Consider the following 18,822-nt stretch of genomic DNA (forward strand, 5'->3'; position numbering starts at 1 on the left):
TGTCTGACTTGGAGCTGACATTCAGTAAGATCCTGGAATCAAGGCTGGGCTTCTCCTGTGCAGTGGTTTAACTTCAAATCTTCTTTCATTCGTTTGTTTTCTACTTCCTAAAAAGCAAAGCCTGGTACCTGCAACCAAGAGACAACTGGTTTCTGCCCCTGCATCCAGGAATCAAGGGATTTTAATCTTATGAAATAAGTCCACAGTGGTGGACAGGACTTTGTGCCTGCTCCCGGACATCCCTGATCACCCACACACCTATTCTGCATGGATCTTCAGTTCCAAATGGCTTGGTAACTCAAGCCTAGCCACGGAGAATTTTTTTAAATGCCCCTCCTGTCTTCTGATCCACTCGAATGGTGGTTGCCCCCTCTACTACTATATCAAAGCTTAAACATTTGGTGAGCCCCATGTCTACTGTTAGTCTTTGTGATTATGATCACCCGGTTACCTTGAGATTTCACATCTCTATAGAGGTTTTAACAATTTACAACTTTGTATGTAATGTGGCAGCTGCTTTCACTTTTCACAATGGGCCTAATATTCTGCATTTCATGCCAAAGTTCTTCTTCAGAGAAAATATTCATCTCTTCGAAGAAAAAGTTCATGGCAGAAAAAAAAATGGAAAGGAAAGTATCCTAAACTCTCAGTGTGTCTCTGAATTCATGAATGGATTTTGATCCTTTCAGGCAGCATGTTGAAACAGACAGGCGTTCGGGTTTCTGTGAAGGCTGGAATTGGGTAAAGGGTTGACTGTGTGACTGTTTAGATACTGTCCGCCTTTGTCTCTGTCTCCACTACAGAAGCCTGAGCTTGTTGGCTTTGTTTCACTTGAGTGATGCTCTGTTCTCTTTTCCAGGAGGATATGGAGGAGAAGCATTTGTCAGCCGTGTTTTCCAGTGCTCCCAATCCTATCCAGGTGTGTATGTTTATTGTCTAAAGCATCAGAATGGTGAGCCCGTGAGGCCTGTGACACATCAAATATCTCTGAAGAAAAATCCAGAACATGTCTTACAGAACAGTTTGTGGTTTTACTAACTCAAAGGATCAAAGTCAGGAGGACTTTAACCCAGTCAAAACTCCTGTGGATTGCAGAACTCCTCTGTCAACTTCCCCGATATTTTTGTGCCTGTAAGTGGAAGAGTTCAATCCTCCTGGGGCTACCTACTCAATTCTTAAGCCATTACTTTTGAGAAAGCTCTCTTATCATATTGATCCAAAATTCACTTTCCTTGGATTTGACTATCTAAAAAATTTTATCTTTCACTTTCATAGGATTTGACTATCTAAAAAATTTTATCCCTAACCACTTTGCTTGTGTATGTGTGTACACATATGCGTATATGTGCACGTATTTATGTGCATGTATATACATGTGTTTGTGTGTACACATATATGTCTATAAATATGTCCATGAGTGTACTGTGTGTACATGTGTGTATATATACACATCCATCAGATACTACGCTCCCTACCTCCCCCCACACATAAACACATATGTTTGAGTATGGTTGGAAAGTGTGTCCACGCAGATGTTTTGGGTCTGCTTCTGCTTGAGTTTACAATAGTAATAACCTCTGAAATAGTTACTTTTTACTAACTGTAACTAACAATTTAGCAAGAGACAACTGAAGGCAAAAGGGTTAGTTGTGTTTCATGGTTTGAGAGGCTACTCAGCACTCTAGTAGCAGGCATGGCAGCAACCAACTCCTAATAGTGCGGGGTAATTGACCAGAACCTTCCATCTCTCCTCATAGCCTAAAACATAAAGAAGGGACTTGGGATGAAGGAAGGGAAAACCTGTAACCTGTAAACCCTGCCACCAAGCACTTCTAGCAGACAAGCCCCAGCTCCTAAAGGTTTTATGACCTCTCCCAAGAGCCCCACCAGTTAGAGGACTAGGTCTACAAACACACAAGCCTCCACGGGCCCTTTCACATCCAAACCACATTGACCTACGATCATTCTTAAAACAGAATCCATATAAACAATATAGGTTAATATCTTCAGATTTGTATAACAAGAGATGTCATCATCAATTTTTCAGATAAAAGCTGTGGCCAGGAAGCAGCATTCTTAGAAGTTCTCTCTCCGACTTGTCTTCTTTTGCCCTTCACAGGTCATTAGCCAACCGGTGTCCTCTGTTCATGGGTCTTAGCTTCAAATCATCCCTTCCCCCATTCCATCCAAATATCTGAGGTTTCATCTATCAGTACCTGTCAGAACGTGAGTCAGAAACATTAAGTCCTCATGTCAGAGCCTGCATTCAGACTGATAGTTTCCTCAGGCCACTGAAAGACCAGTGTTTGACCAGAAGCTCAGACAGGAAGATGCCTCTAGCTCTCTGTCATCTGGAGAACTAATCGATCTATATTACGAGCTAAGCTGCCCATCCACTCTCATCTGAGCACATAGGGTTTGTGTGCATGTGTGTAGAATATTTGTGTTTCTTCATCTGACAGTTGCAAGAGCTAGGACCTTGTTCTACTTTGCTTGGGTAGCTCCTGATGTGTGTTCAAAAATACCTGAATCAGATGGCACTCCTAAAAAATCTTGTGGTTTCTGAAACTCTGCTGAGCTTAAAGTGCTGCCCCAGTGTACATGTGTGTGCATGTGAATGCACTTGTATATGTGTGTTTGATATGAGTTATGTAAGGTCACTCTCATCTGTGTAGTAACCTGTGGAGGCCAGAAGTCAACACAGGGCATCTCCTTTAAAGACATACTCCACAACTGTTACAGAGTAAACTAGCTTCCACATTCCCAGAGACCCAAGACAACTCAGAATTTTCATTTTAATTGGTAATATTTATGCATCTTTTAGAATATACATCAGTTGGCTCTTCCTAGTGTACGGATGAGAAAGCACCACTCACCTAATCTTACAGAATTTTACTCCTCACCTCATTAGTTATCTGTGCAGAATATATTAGGTCTGATTTCATTTATAAGCCACAACATATGTGAAAGGATCAAGATTAACATTAGAATGTTATCATTTGTGAATGTTTTAATTGTTTCTCTCCTTTAATCTTGAGAACAACCTTCTAGTCAATTACAATTGTTCCTACTGTAGAGAAGACATTGTCTAGACATATGGACATTCATACTCAGTGATGATTATGGGTAGAACATGAAGCCTTTTCCTAGAGCTGTCCTGACCTCAGTGACTGTGTTGACATTTTATTAACATGAGAATGATCTTCTATGGGGCAATCCAGTTTGTCAAGTCCAATCTTAGCCACGTGATACTACAAATTGCAACCAAGGGTTGATGATGTGCACAGAAAATGCAACCTTAGCTCTCTAGCTATTAGAGGAGTACATGTCTTTTGGTTTATTTTATCAACTAAATTGGTTTCTGGTACCTACATCGTTCTCAATATGTTCACTTGTGATGAGTCACAGTCATGAAGCAGCTGACTCTCCCCCCCAAAGAATTACTCATCGATATTTCTTCTCCATACTAAAATGAACAGCTGTATATTTTTAATCTGTGGAACACTAAGAGCAAATCTTAACTAAACATCAACCTCTTATATTTGCTCATTAGTGGGGTTAGTTGATGTCCATGGAATGCCTAATTTTCCCCTGTGGTAGTTATTAATTATGTGCCCCAATTTTCTTTCCAGTGTTTTAAATCATACTAGGAAAACATTCAGAAGGGATTTTCTTTTCCACTAAAAAGAAGAAATGGTGTCCTATTAGTATAAAACTTGTGAACGTAAAATTTAATTAATGTTCTGTTAAGAAAATATTCCAGAATAAGCAGGTTTAAGCATTTTTATGCTGCAAGTCTTTATCTTCATCTCACTTACCTTCCTATTTCATCCCCCCTCCTCTATCTCATCCTTTCTTTTATCTCACATTTTATTTAAATGTTAAATCAGATTTAAGTCAGTAACGCAGTTATGTGAAGTGGAGACTGTTTCAGGCTACTCATTTACATTGTGTGAAGATGTGTCACTGTGATTGGTTAAATAAAGAGATGCATGGCCAATAGCTAGGCAAAAAGAGGCTAAGCACAACTTCTAGGGACAGAGAGGCCTTAGGGAAAAAGAAAGAGAGGGTCACCAGCCTGACACAGAGGACGCAGGACATACAAGAAGAGAGGTATAAACCATGAATCATGTGACAGCACTTAGAAGAAACGAAATGGGTTAATTTAAGTTTTAAGAGCTAGTTAGAAACAAACCTAAGCTAAGGCCAAGCCTTCACAATTAATAATAAGCTTCCATGTCTTTATTTGGGAGCTGGTGGTACAGAGAAATACTCATTACATATGGCATCCAACATGGGGGCTCGAATATCCAAACATAGGACCTGAGAAAGCTAAGAAAATTCCTGACAAGGAGCCAGATGAAGCTTTTTAGTCTTGCAGTTTGCAGGCTGGTGATTAGCATATAGAAGCATGGAACTTGCCACCAGTGCCCTGTCCTGACTTGAGCCACATGGTGGCAGCTGGCACAGCAGATAAAGATTTGTCTCAAGTGGTCAGAGAATGTTGAAGATTGTTTTAAAAACCACCTTCCATTCTACTCTATCTTCATGAGAAAGAGGTCAACTGAAGATGAATTTTAATAAACTATGATACCTGATCTTGTCATCTGCAGACACATGTGAACAATATTATTGAAGAAGTTAAAAATATATGCCGTGTTCTGGGCTTTGTTGAAACCAAGCAGGTTTCAGATGCAGTGAAAAATCTAAATCTACTTCAGAAGAGACAACCGCAGGTAAATATATTCAATTGGTACAGTATAATTAAACCTGCATGCAACAATCAATTAAAGACAATGAAATGTTTTTACTCCTGGAAATCGTATGTCTGTGTGCACATGTGTGTGTGTATGTGCACACACAATATAAGTCAATTATCCATGGGTACGGGCAGCTCAATTATGTTACACCCAAGAGTTTCAATTAAATTAAAAAAGACATTTCTAACACACTGACACTTGGGAAATTTGTGACTTCCCCCAAAGTCTTCACTGCGAGCCCACTGGTATGTCAGAAGATGCCTGCATGGTGTTCAGCAGCGGTGTGTATGGGCCAATGATGGTGGTCTTATGCATAGGTACAGAGCTGTCCAGCCAGAAGCAGGAAATTGTGTCTGTATTTTCTCACAGAAGGCGAAGCAGACACTGATGCTGTGAGCTCTGGGGAAAATCTCTGGGAATTTTACCCTGTACTATTTAATACTTGGAAGGGTTTTTTAAAAAATAGAGCATTATGCAAGTTTTTAAATATGTGGAATAAAGGGAAGTTTCCACTGTGAGTGCCAATCAAAAACAATATTCAAGAAATCCATTCACACATGTCTGTTACTCTAGCAAACAACAAAACAGAAATAGAACAATCACGGCAATATAAAAATAACATTAACAGTAGCAACATGATAGTACCTTCCACAACATGCAAAAATCCCATCTGTATTAACACATCCCATGTATCATGGTCACTCTATATAGATTCACTGGTGATAAGGTTTAATTTATAAAATAGACGTGTAAAGAAACCAATGAAAATGATAAAGTATAGCAATGTAATTGCATATTATAACATATAACACTACTATAAGCATCATTATTCTGACTCATTGAGGCCAATGAGTCAAATATGGTTACTTGAACACAAATACTCCAAAACCATGACAGCTAATTTTGCAATTCAGATGTTACTAAGTGACTGATGGGCAAGCAGCAAATACTGTGTGGATGCTGGGGATAGAGGGATGAGTTTGGCCCTGGGTAGTAAGGAGTTGAAGAGGGAGGGCTCTTATTTATTACTCAGAATAATGTCAAACATAAAATTTGTGAATCATTTATTTCTGGAATGTCTTACTAATACATTCAGAATGGGTTTGACCACAGGCTGCTTGGACTTCATGGCAGAGGAACTATTACAGTTAACATTTGATTAATATTACTCATTTTATATAATCTTATTCTACGTCAACCCTTTCACATTACAATGCCATAAATTTGGTATTAGCATGCTCACTTTATTATTCAAATCAATTGCACACGGTGTTTGGGTGCAGAGGATTAATACACGAATACATGAATTCTTTATCTGCATGGAGAAGAACAAAGATGATGCTACTTTTAAATATATTAGTCTAGAAATTCTCAAAAACTTGATTTCAAATGCGCCTAATCATTTTTACTGGATATGGAAGTAATTATGCTGCCTGCTTATGTTGCTCACACCAGAGTGACTACACAAAGTCAGTAATGGAATGCAAGGCTATATCTTGTTTTAATCAGAAGTTGTTTTGTGATTAAACAATGGAAATAAATAATTTATTTGTATTCTGTGAACAGTGATGGTGACAATCCTAAAATGTTTCAGACACAGATCAGCATATATGCTAAAAATAAACATTATCTAAAAACTGAAACATCTATGCATTAATAACAGCCATGTTTAAAATAATCAATAATCCCCAATTTTAATGTTTAACAGTGATTTTTCTTCTGAATTTTCTGTAGTGAAGAAACCTTCGTTTTTATTTTCCCATTTATTTAGTTACTTTCCTGTGTCTATGGCGGAATGTCTGACAAAATCACAATAAGGAAGGAAGTGTCTATTTGCACTCACAGCTCGAAGAATGGTCCATCAGCATAGGGCAGTTGAGGCATCAGGAGCTGGACATAGCTGGTCATGTTGCCTTTGAAGGCAGGACAAAGAGAGTAATGAACACTGATTGCTGCTCAGCTCCCTCTCTCCATTTATGTAGTCCCGAACTCCAGGCTGGGAATAGCACCATCTGCAGTAGAAGTTAGTACAATCTGCACTCAAAGGCTAAAATAACCTAGAGAATCCCTCATCAGGACACCCATGGACTGGTTTCCTAGGTGAATCTAATCTTTAGATTGTGTCAAGTGAATAGTCACCACTAACCATCACACCACCAGTACAGAAGCAAGTGAAATGACCATGTAGTCTCTAAGCTGTATGTTGTATAGGTATCAAGATCTGTGGTCTTCACATGTTATAATAAGATGAGAAACATGATGTGCCTACATTTAATTTGATTGTATTGTTCTCCTTGTGTCAGGACAAAAAACAAATAATGCTGTGGTCTGGAAAAGCATGCCACCCATGTATTCTGAAAATAAATATTTCTATAAACTTTATAATTGAAAATTTCTCCGATTCCACTAAAAAAATGTCAAGCTAGAATGCCAAACCAGTGAGAATTATTTCCCAACGAATAAATCATGTCTTCTTGGTCACCACACTTTGGCGACGCTGCAAGCATCTGGAGCTGATAGCAAAAAACAACGATCGTGCATTGCTGCAAATGTGACAGGGATCCAAGCTCTCCGATTTCCTATCTGAGTCAGATTGTGAGAAATCCATTTACCTTTCTGTTTTTCCGTGGTGGAAGTTAAATCAGAAGCACTGTTAACACCTGGAGGTGGTGCGGATGCTTCCTGTGGAAGCTCTGAGTCTTCGTGCCCAAGTTCGGCATGGAGGTTTAAGTCACATAAGCCCCCACCCCTGCCCCCAACATCTCATGGCCACTGACTTGTCTAGTCACATTATGACAAACAGACCTTTGTCACAGCAGACCGAACATGGATTTGTATCTTCACTGTAGAGAGCATTTGGCTAGATTTAAATTTTTTTTTTTGATGAAGCTGCTCTTCACATGATATTAAAGTTCTCTAAGGAATAAAATGCCTAATCTTCCTAGCGAGTCATTTCCAAATCTCCTAAAAACAACAACACTAAAATTTTCTCCAAGATACTCAACTTCTCTGTAAATCTGAAGCTAAAAGAATTCTTTATGGGAAAATTGGCTATTTTCTGGGAACGGCATGAGCAATTATGCTCAAGCAAAGCTTAGATTTATGCATTACAGTCCTTTTGTGCTTCAGAACTGAATGAGTGATTTTTTTTCTTAACAAGTGAACTCATATATAGTTGCATATTTTCATGAAGGAAATGATTTGGATGGACAGAAACAAAGAAAGTAGAGAATTGAGAGTTTCATTTTATTTAGTAGTAAATAGTTTAATCATCTCTGTCCCAACTCCAAAATCCTAATTATTTTACAGACTTTAAAGTTCATTGTTTCCATGTTGGATATATTGATCCTGCCTATTGATTTTCTACCCTGTCTTAATTGTGAGCCTATATACAGAATAATACTGGGACTCAATACCAAATGCATTAGACATGATTTAATAAACAATATCAGTTAAAAAGTCAGCAAAACCAACTTTTCTACCCACTCTGAATGTAAGATAATAAATACTGAGGGGGTCCAAGTCTCTGACAGCAACTCTCAAATTTGGAATACTTTTTTTTTCTTGTCTTCATTTTCAGTTTTCTTTGCAAGACACTATTTTTTGCCATGTAGGGAAGTAATTAAGTATCTATTAATTGAAAATTTGGCAAAATGAAGAATTAAATTATACATGCACTTCTATTCTATTCTGTGTTCCCACTTTGTACTGGAAGCAATCCTTAGCCTTTGTGTTTTATTTCAGAAACTCATTTAATATATTTTTGTAAAATACTCCAGAAAACTGAAGCACAGAGTGGAAAATATGTTCTTTCCTACTGTGCTGTAGGTGGATGTCAGAGTGATTTTATAATACATGTCTACGCTTCTGAAGAAATTGAATTTTAGTCAAGCTAGGCTAACAGCTCAATAGTCTAGCCCACCTGGACAAGATGAAGATAGTATCTGGAGTTGTGGGGACTGGTATTTGATGCTGCATTCTAGTGAAGCATTTACCTTACACTAGTTCTTCCGAGATTCATAAAATGACATTTCGAGCCAAAGGTTACATTCAAATTTAATTATATTTTACCATAGTAGAAATATTCTTTCTCTAAAGCAATCCTCTAGAAGTTCTTTGATACAAAAAACAGCTGTTCTCTCGTTTATTTGCTTAATAAATATGCATTTTAGTTCATTGACTTCCCTATGAGTAAACCAATGTTTTTTATTTAAAAAAATTACTTGGATAGTAATTCACTCTTGTTGTCCCAACTACCACAAGAGCTGAAGCAAGAGAATAGAGGAGTCCAGGAACAGGAGTCAAGCATGGCCCGTGCAACAAGACCTCATACATAAAATAAAGTTATTTTTCCATCTTCCAAAAGTTGTATCAATTAAAATAAGTATTATTAGAAACTTGAATACCCATTTCTGCTTCAACATTTTTTCTCGTGGACCTGTGAGTCACAGTGTATAGTCTTCACAGTAATGAACTTAGAACCAGCAAGCCTCAAGCCAGCTAAGAAATTATACACACAACTATACAGTCACCATGTTGTAGACACCAATATCAATGACAAAGAGAAAAATAAAATCAGTATCACTTCAGATTGTGGTTTTATTTGTGACATGATTTAGTGTATTTTCTTCTGTATTCAACTATGAGTTAATTAATACTCTATATGATTCTTTTCCCACTTCATCAGGATTCTTTAGGATGGTCCTCTGAGCTTGTGTCTGAATACCTATCTGCTAATAGTAAGAGGTAGGCAGTGAACAGGGAGAATTTGAAATGTACTTCTAACAGATTAGTTCCTGTCATGGAGGAAAGTCAGAGCTTAACCATGTTCTGCAGAGTGCTTAATAATAAAAAGCACAGTCAGTTTAAGCAATCTCGTTTTAAAAATCAAATAACCTACATTACTCATTGCAATATCCAGAAGGTTTTCTTTTTATACAATATGCAACAGAGATAAATAATACTGATAGATATTTTTATTATTTACTCATTTCAAAGAAATTATAGTGTGTTGATTTTGAATATTACTGGCTTGGTGATTTTCTGAATATGTAATACATATATTTCTTTATTTCTTTAGAATTTTCATCAGAAATCAGAAACTTCAAAAAAAGGTAATGAAAATATATATTCAAACATTGGAAAAAATAAAGAGAACGAAGGGCATGAATCTTAGAATTCCTCAATTTTTTCTTCAGTTACCCATCTAAGTACTGTGGTAACACACATCCACAGACAAGAAGAAAAGTGGCTAACTCAGACCTTAATATCCATGACAGAGGTCATGGATTCACAGAGGGCATAAAATGGGTGTCATTATTTAAACCTTCATTCTGTTTTTATTTTTTTAAATGAAGTGAGAAAAGAAGAGAGACCTAACACTGAAAGGAGTTTTGTTTTCCTTCCTTCTTCCTTCCATTTTTTTGAGATGAATAGAATGGTATCAGTATACTGGAACTCACATTGAAGATAAGACCTTGAACTCCCTGATATCTTCCAGCTTCTGTCTCCCAAAAAAGTAGAAGTAAAGACTTGTTCTCTTAACTATCCAAAGACACTGCAAAAAAAAAAAAATACAGTGAATCAGATTTTGTAATGAGAAAAGTTGCAAGCCCTCGTCTCCAAAGTCATTAATTTTGAATTTAAACTCAAGCTATATTTGAAAGACCAACTGGTAGACCAGGCAGAAGGACTGGGTTTTGAAGCAAGACACAGAGAATCTGGGATGATGGTACTGAAAAACTGAAGAAGGCTTTCTTACTTGTGTAAAGAGTGGATATGTGTTTATGTGCTTCAGAGCAGGGCCCACTTTTAGATCAGAAGATCTGGTTTCCAACAACAGCTCTACCACGTCTGAGCTCTGGCATCCAAGACTAAACTCCAAAATTATCAGCTGTTGTAATGGGCACAAAATATGACAGTTTGTGGTGAGGATGTTATTCTCACAGGGGGATGATCTTTGGAAGAGGAACACATGAACGTCTTCCAGGGACAACGTAACTAACAACTGATAACCTTGAATGCAGAGGTGACCATGAGATGTATTTGAAACAACTTTCCACACTGTTAGTCGAGAGTTGCATGAGAAACATACAGTCTCCATTCTAATTCAAACAGTTGGAAAGTGTTGTTCAATGATATTGGAGTCGCTCTCCATGTGTCATCACAGAAGGTTATACAGGGGCAGAGGAAATGGAGTAAACACTAGAACTAGTGCAAAGGGGATGATCAGAAGACTCTAGGACACGGAGGGATAGAAGAGACATCAGCTGCCTCAAATGTTCCTGGCACAGATTCTTATGATCATCTGTGGAGAGCACAGGCACAGTTATCTTGATAGGAAGCCCTGCTCTTTTCTCTTGGGAGTGCTGTAATGAGGTCTCTTACCTCATACCATTCAGGGCATTAGAATAAGAGATTCCATAAAAAAAATGAACAGTAATGTGTCCAAAGACATATATTCCATAATAAATCACAACAGATTTCAAGTCATGTGTTTGCTTTGCAAATAAATTAACATTACAATTCTTTTCTCAGAGAAAAATACAGGTGTGGTAAATATTATTTCACCATATTTCTTCACCAAGCCCAATGTCTTGATTCACAGAATCATTTGATGATGTCATTGTTGTATACGATTGTGTGCAAGTGTGTGTGAGCATGTATTGTGCTTAGAGGAAATCACACCCCTCTTTGCTTTTTGAGACAAGGTCTCTTAGTACAGTTGGAGTTTACTTGGCTGACTACATAGCAAATTTCAGGAAGCCATCCATTATTGCCTCGCAGTGCAGAGATTACAGATGCAAACAACTGTGTAAAGTCTTGTTTTTAAATATTTATTTTATTTTATATGTATGAGTGTAGGCCTGTTTTTATTGTTAATATGGATGGTGCCCATGGAGACCAAAAGAGGATAGCTGGAGTTACTGCAGTAAGCTGCCATGTGGATGCTGGAAACCAAACCCATGTCCTCTGTAAGAATATCTAGTTTACTTAACTACTGAGTCATCTCTCTAGCCCCCATGCCTAGTTTTGAAGTGAGTCCTGAGGACCTGATATCAGGTTGTCATGCCTTTACAGCAGGTGTTTGCTACCTGATGCATCTCTGCAGGCTCTGGTAATGCACTTGAAATGAATTCCTCATCCAGAGTCTGGAAACACCGGGTACATTGGTACATATTACTAAACAATCTCACAGAAACAAATAATAACTTAGAACTCTCTCTCTCTCTGCACTGACAGTAAAGAGTAGAATGTGATAAGTATCAAAATAATTCAGTTCCTCAAAAATACGAACTTGAGAACAGATCAATAATGTTAGATACATATTCACTGACACACTTTCTCAAGATTAGGAGTTATCAACAAGGAGTTTGTGCTTCTTGCTCCAAAGAGCTGACAGAACAGTCTGAAAAGAAGAAACAAGATGCTTCTAGAAACTTAGAAATTTCTTCCACCCATGATTCAGGAGAAATCTCTGTTGGATGGCCTCCAGGGTTTGACAAGCCTTCTTTTAGGACTATTATAATGCTGCTTTTTGCTTCTGCTTCATTAATTCCTACCGCTGATTTCTCAGAGAAATTTAATTAGAGCCTTTTCTCTTTGCTCATCTTCCCCCAGGCTTTTGCAAAAAAAAAAAAGGGGGGGGGAGAACCATTTAAGGAATGAGACAAATAAGCACAATTTGTCTATCATAAATTTTGTGTGCGTTTATGAATAACTAAGTGAATAATAGCATGTGTTGAGCAATAACAAAGAGCGTTTAATTGTGGACAGAACAGCTGGAGGACAGGATGTAGAAAGAAGAGCCATGCCGAAGCTGGGTACAATCATGAGGACAGGATGTGGGAAGAAGAGCCATGCTGAAGCTGGGTCCAATCATGAGGAGCCTACGTACTCTCACATTGGAATGGTGCAGAAAGCTCAAGAAAAAAAAAAGCTAGCTCTTTGTGCCATTTTCTTTTCAAAACAAGTAGAAGCAAAGACACAACTGATGTTTCAGAAGTGCCTCTGGAGAAAGTTGCATGTGTCTCCATAATCGGCATGACTCAGAGTGTGCTTGAAGGGTCTGTAGACATGCTGATCTGTCCCCTCAACAATTCCTTTGCTCCTTTAGGAAAATTATTACCTGATTCATTATTTTTTCTTTCTTCATCATCACCCTTGTTTCATTTAAGTGATTATGAAAAACTATCCTAACAAAAACAGCTTAAACAAAACAGTTTATTTGGCTTTTGATTCAGAGTTACAATCCATTATTTAGGGAAAGTCAAAGCAGAAATTCAAAGTATCACACCCACAGTCAAGAGTAGATCCTTGCATATCCTTGTTTGCTTGCTCTGGTCTAGCTTTCTTCTGTCTTATATATTTCCACACAGCTAGCCTAGGGAATAGAAACCACCCACAAAGGGCTGGACCTTCCTGCATCAGGTAACAAGACTGAGGTCGACCCAATATAGAAAACCCGTCCGTGGGACTCTCTCCTCAGACAACTGGAGGATGTATCAAGTTGACAGTAAAAACTGATACTCACAGTGACAATCCTTTTATATCATCACAAGACAGGCAAATAAAATTTTTTAGATTAAATTAATTTGAAGTAATCAAAAACCATTTGAAAATATAATCCTTTAGTTAAAGCTAACTCTAAATATTTTTAAGCCAGAAGGTAATTGATTGTAAATTTCAATCGATTGATATGTCAAGTTAATCATAAAAAGAGCCTCCAATTTGTAACTAAAAGGTTATGTTTTCAAAATCTGGACTGCTGAAGATACAGACGTGTATAGACAGATGATCCACCAGCAGCTTGCCAGGCTGCCTCCAGAGGCCCAGATGGCTAATTGGCTTTAGTTAGTAAGGGTCATTTTAATTAAATTTTATTTAAATTTCATTATCAGAGATTTCAAAGCTGTAATTGATGGTTTATGAGAAATACGACCCTTCACAGACATCCCAATCTCTTTCCTTTCCTCCCGTAGGCTTCATGGAGAAAGTGACAGCTGAGCTATCAAGGGCCATCTACCAGCTCATTGAAGTGTACTGCAGCAGCTTCTCCACAGATTTCCAGCCTGGGCATCCACCTGGAGGTGTCTCCAGCAGCCACGCTGGGCTCCATTCCCACCTGAGCTTCACAGTGTGCAGCCTGCACAATGTTCCAGAGACTTGGGCACACGGGTGAGCAGCAGAGAGCTTTCATAATTGCCTCCTGAGTGCAATTAGCTTTATTCTCACTTGAAGAAGCAAATCTGTCAGGAAATGTTGGGAAATCAATTGATGCAGATTTATTTTTCATTTTAAGATCACTTGATAAAAGTTATATTTCCCCTTTCACCATATTACGATAATGGCTGCAGGCTGTGACTCATGTGAGATATAGACAGTGTTCATCTTGGTTAGTGGCTTCTCTAAATTTTATTTTGCATGATTTAGTTTAAGTGATTAATATTAATTGATAGGATAGAGGGGGAGAGGAAGTAAATGCACAGGCACTAAGAGTTTTTCATTGATAGCTAAGGATTGCTAAGTTCTCTGTTCCCTATAAGGCTGAGTGGTACAGACAATTCTTCAGGTGAGTATCTTAACGAAGGAAGAGTTACCAACAGAGTATTTGATTTTCACAATTATTTATGGAATACTGCTGGTTTTAAGTTAACTACATTTTCTAGAATAACATATTTGTAGTAACATTGAATAATTTATATTCTTGAGTGAATATGGGTTGATTAACTTTATAAAAATTAATTAAATCAATTATTAGAGAACATATTATACCTACAGCATTTGTCACCTGAAAGAAAGAAAAGCTGAAACAACCAATAATTAAAATGAATAATTTTAAGATTCAGATATTTTTATTAATTCTTAGAGAATTCCATACATTGCAATGATCATGTTCATTCCTGTTTCAACAACTCTTACCATGCCCACCCACATCTGTACCCACCCAATTTCATAGTTTCATTTTCTTGTTTATAAATCCAGTCCAATCTGACTGCTCATATCCCATGGGCGTTGGCCATCCACTGGCGGGTGGCTGACTTAGAAGGGGCCTTTGTGACTTTGAAGAGAACTAACTTACCTTCTCCCAGCAGCTGTCACTTACCAACAGCGACTAGACTAAGGATGGGGCTTCATGCACATCTCCTTCTATAAGCTGGGATTTTGTCTGACTTGAGTTTTTGCAAGTCTTGTGGGTGCTGTCACAAGGGTTTTGGGTTCATATGTGCATCTACCCTGTTTTCTCCAGGAAAATTATATTGTCATCATCTGTCACCTCTGACTGTTACAGTCTTTCTTTCCACTCTTCCTGGAAGTTCCTCCAGTCTTTGGAGGAAGGTATCTGTCTTTAGATTTTTATTAATCATGCTGCATGTGCGTGTAAAATAAAATGTGTACATACTTATATCATTAATATAAAAAATAAAATTTATCTCTCTTTATAGAAAGCTGTTTGTATACTCATCACTTCCGTAAAATGGGAAAGATTTATGTGATATGAAAGAAAAGCAGAATTCATGCTCTTCTTTGGACTCTACCTAATGTGACCATCACTCATTTCCTGTCTTGATTTTTTGATGAATTTTAAATGAATGCTGTGTAATTGTTGTGACTCTAGTGAATAATTTATTATAATTTTCTAGTTATAAGTAAATTTACCTTACTTTTGATTCATAAGGAAATTCTCTATAATGTGATAAACACAACTAAAGCTATATATGCTGAATATATACATATGTATTTGTGTATTTATACATAAATATATATGTAACATGTGTCATCTATACATCAATGTGTACATATGTATATGAGTGAAAGTGTGCCGAGATTTGATCATAGTGTGTATTTGTGTAAGCACAATCTATTCAACTTTCCTTCATTTTTCTCTACAAATCATGTGTACTCCATCTAAATTGTTTCAGCATATTTTAACAAATATAACATTGTTGCATGAAGATAGTTATGTATGCATGTACATTTAACTATGGATACAAAATAATATTTTTTTCGACAAAAAGAACTACTACAATAAATAAGTGAGAACCTTAGCAGATTTTTTTTAAATGTGCATTTTATTCACTAGAAAAAAACAACTTTTAAGACTAGACCTGGAGGCTGTCTCCCCCCCAAATCACAAAACCTTCTCCTCTCTTAAGGAATTCAGGGACAGCCAGTCTTCTACTGCAATGCTGACAACTGAAAAATTATAAGTTTTCCTGGTAGCCAAATATTGACTTGTTACTTGTCAAATCTCTCCAGAATTTAGCAGTGTAGTACAACAGACTAATATCTCATACTTTGAGGACCAGAATGCAGGGGGCAATCTGGCTGAATAGTTCTGGGTAGATCTAGATGAGCCCTGTTATATTTATATTTAAACAGTCATACTATAGAATAAAAGTTCTCTCTTAAGCTCATCCTTGCTACATATTGAGGAGGCCTGTGTATCAGAACCACAACTTTATCTGCTTATGCATGCATATATTGCATAATACTTATCTTCATAATTGGAAATTACAAATTTTCTACAAATTGCCATTTATAATATCTATACGATAATCCAAAAACTTCTTACTGTATGACATATACTCAATAAAGATTTACTGAAAGTGTATATATAAACTTCTTTAAATAGAATTGTAAGTCATTTGATTTATGAAATAGTTATATGGGTCAGAAGAGCCAAGGTCAGGAATAAGCTATGTTAGGAACTGAACAACTGTTGATTGTAAAATAAAAGAGAAACAAGAGACTCTGGAAGCAAAGAAGATACTGTAGTAGGTATTCCATCATGAGTTCCAAGGGCCAGCACCAGTGGAAACCAATCCAGAACAATTAAGGCCAGCTGGAGAATGGTTGATTGGAATGCCACAAGGGCCATTGATAGTAATTATAAGAGTTATATAGAACCATGTTATAGGTTGGAGTTATATTATGAAGTCTGACAAAATGTTTTAATGATATTCAGTTAATTCCTTGAGATTTAATACAATATATTTTGATCATATTTGCCTCATCCTACAATCATTGCAGAACCACTTCTACCTGCCTAACAACAACTTTTGTGCTCTCTTTCTCCCTCTCATCTTTCTCTCTCCGTGTTTGTCCTTCTTTCTGTTTTTCTTTATGTTTATCAGTCTGGGGTGTGTGTGTGTGTGTGTGTGTGTGTGTGTGTGTGTGTGTGTTGCTTATATAGTTTGTTGTGAAGGTCACATTTTCTAGACCTGGCTGACCTTGAACTTAAAAAGGTCTACTTGCCTGCATCTGCCTCCAGAGTGCTGGCATTAAAGATGTATGCTTATACACCCACTGTTCTTTTGTTTAAACTCTTTGAGTATAACTTGTTTTACTCAAATACTCCTGGATATAAGCACTGTTCTGGAAGCAAGGCCCATGTACCTGAGGCCAGATTCTTAACTAAAATTGACTCTTCCTCTTCTAAAACCTATCAAGTGTTAAAAGCCCCTTAGCTAGGTAGAGAGCAAAAAACATTTTTAATCTCTTCAATCATTCACAAAATACAATGCATACCATGTTATGGTAATTGGAATGTCAGTGCAATTATGCATAAATGCATTATGTGCATAATAATGTATATTCTATAATAAATTATATTCATGTGTAAATATTTTGACATTTGTAATTATGAAGACTCCAAGCACATTAGCAAACTGAAATTGCTTCTTAGTGAGAGGATTTTCTCCTGGTGAGGCACATCAGAAAGATTCCTAAAGGCTCCTTGTCATGTAACCTTTGCTATCCAAAGGTATGTGAGCAGACTGTCTTTCATGAATATCATTAAAACTTCATTTAATCTCAAATTTTCATGTCACCATGTCAAGCAATATGAATATTTGGAGAACACTAAGAAATCTGCTCTAAGCTTAAAAATCATTTATATGTATATGTATAATGTATATGTATATGTATAAATACATAATATAGAAACTAGTAACACTTAGGATTAATTAACCTATGAGTTAGTCCTTTGAAAAGATGAACAATATTTACAATATTGGCAGAGCCCCAGCCAAACCATATGATAATTAATTAATAATTAGAGACAAAAATGTTCCTCTTTGAATAGACCTCAATGAAACTCAGGATATTATTAGATAATAATTTGAAAATTTATATCCCAAATTTTGGAATGCTTGGAATAAATAGACACATTTTTAAATACATATGACCTGCCAAAACTAGTAGCAGGGCATATAAACAGTTTACAAAGGTCCATGACAAGCAATGAGGTCAAATCAGTGATAAAAAAGTATCCTCATAAATTAAAGCCTGAAACAATACAGATTCACTGATGAATTTGTTATTCCAACCCTTCTCCGATTGCTCTACAAAACTGAAAGAGAAGAAATTAATATAAAGTCGGGATTACCCAGGTAACTCTGAGATATAAACACACAGTTAAAAATTAAAAATGCAGGTCAGGTTTCCTGATGAACAAAGATGCAAGATTTCTCAATGAAATACTGACAAATAGAATTCAAGATCACTTTGATCTATCAAGGACAAAACTTAAAGTCAAGATAGAAACTTAAGGGCAGAAATTACCTGACCATATTGAGCAATACAGAAAAGGAATTGACAAAGATCAATATGCCTTTATGATAAAAGTCCTAAAAAAAACTTTGAATAGACAAAATACACCTCAATTTAATAAAGATTGCGTACTACAAATATAGAGTAACATTGTACTAAATGAGGAAAACCTGAAATCATTAATATAAAATCAGAATGGATAAAGGTGCTTACGTTCTCAACTCTTGTTTAATATACTGTTTGAATTCTTAGTTAAAACAATAATACAAAGATATAAAAAGGGATTACAAATAGAAAAGTAAAAGGAAAAATTATCTCTATTTGTAAATGACATGCATAATGGTTTTTTATTTAAAATATTTTGTGGACTCAACTGGAAAACTCTTAAATCTGATAAACACTTTCAGGAAAATTATGGGTTATAAATTAAAATACAAATAAATCGGAAACGTTTAGACATTACAGCAATGAATTAGCTGAGAAAAATTAGGAAAAAATGTCCTACTCA

The 18,822-nt window shown here is 36.6% G+C and overlaps 1 protein-coding gene across 3 annotated transcripts in view; it reads left to right on the top strand.

Moving 5' to 3' along the window:
• Pik3c2g (phosphatidylinositol-4-phosphate 3-kinase catalytic subunit type 2 gamma) overlaps positions 1-18,822 on the top strand; it is a 314,439-nt gene that overhangs the window by 47,256 nt on the left and 248,361 nt on the right. For 2 of the 3 annotated variants that reach the window (XM_041640645.1, XM_041640651.1), the window contains exons 8-10: positions 4,614-4,736; positions 9,841-9,874; positions 13,742-13,937. In XM_041640645.1, coding sequence (XP_041496579.1) covers positions 4,614-4,736; positions 9,841-9,874; positions 13,742-13,937 — 353 coding nt within the window. Of the gene's footprint in view, positions 1-859; positions 920-4,613; positions 4,737-9,840; positions 9,875-13,741; positions 13,938-18,822 lie in introns of all 3 variants that reach the window. The other variant, XM_041640636.1, reaches the window with a different exon arrangement.

The sequence above is a fragment of the Microtus oregoni genome, unplaced genomic scaffold (genome assembly GCF_018167655.1).
Source record: "Microtus oregoni isolate MIOR12 unplaced genomic scaffold, Mior012 000002F_ref0000024, whole genome shotgun sequence".
In the NCBI taxonomy this organism is placed as follows: domain Eukaryota; kingdom Metazoa; phylum Chordata; class Mammalia; order Rodentia; family Cricetidae; genus Microtus; species Microtus oregoni.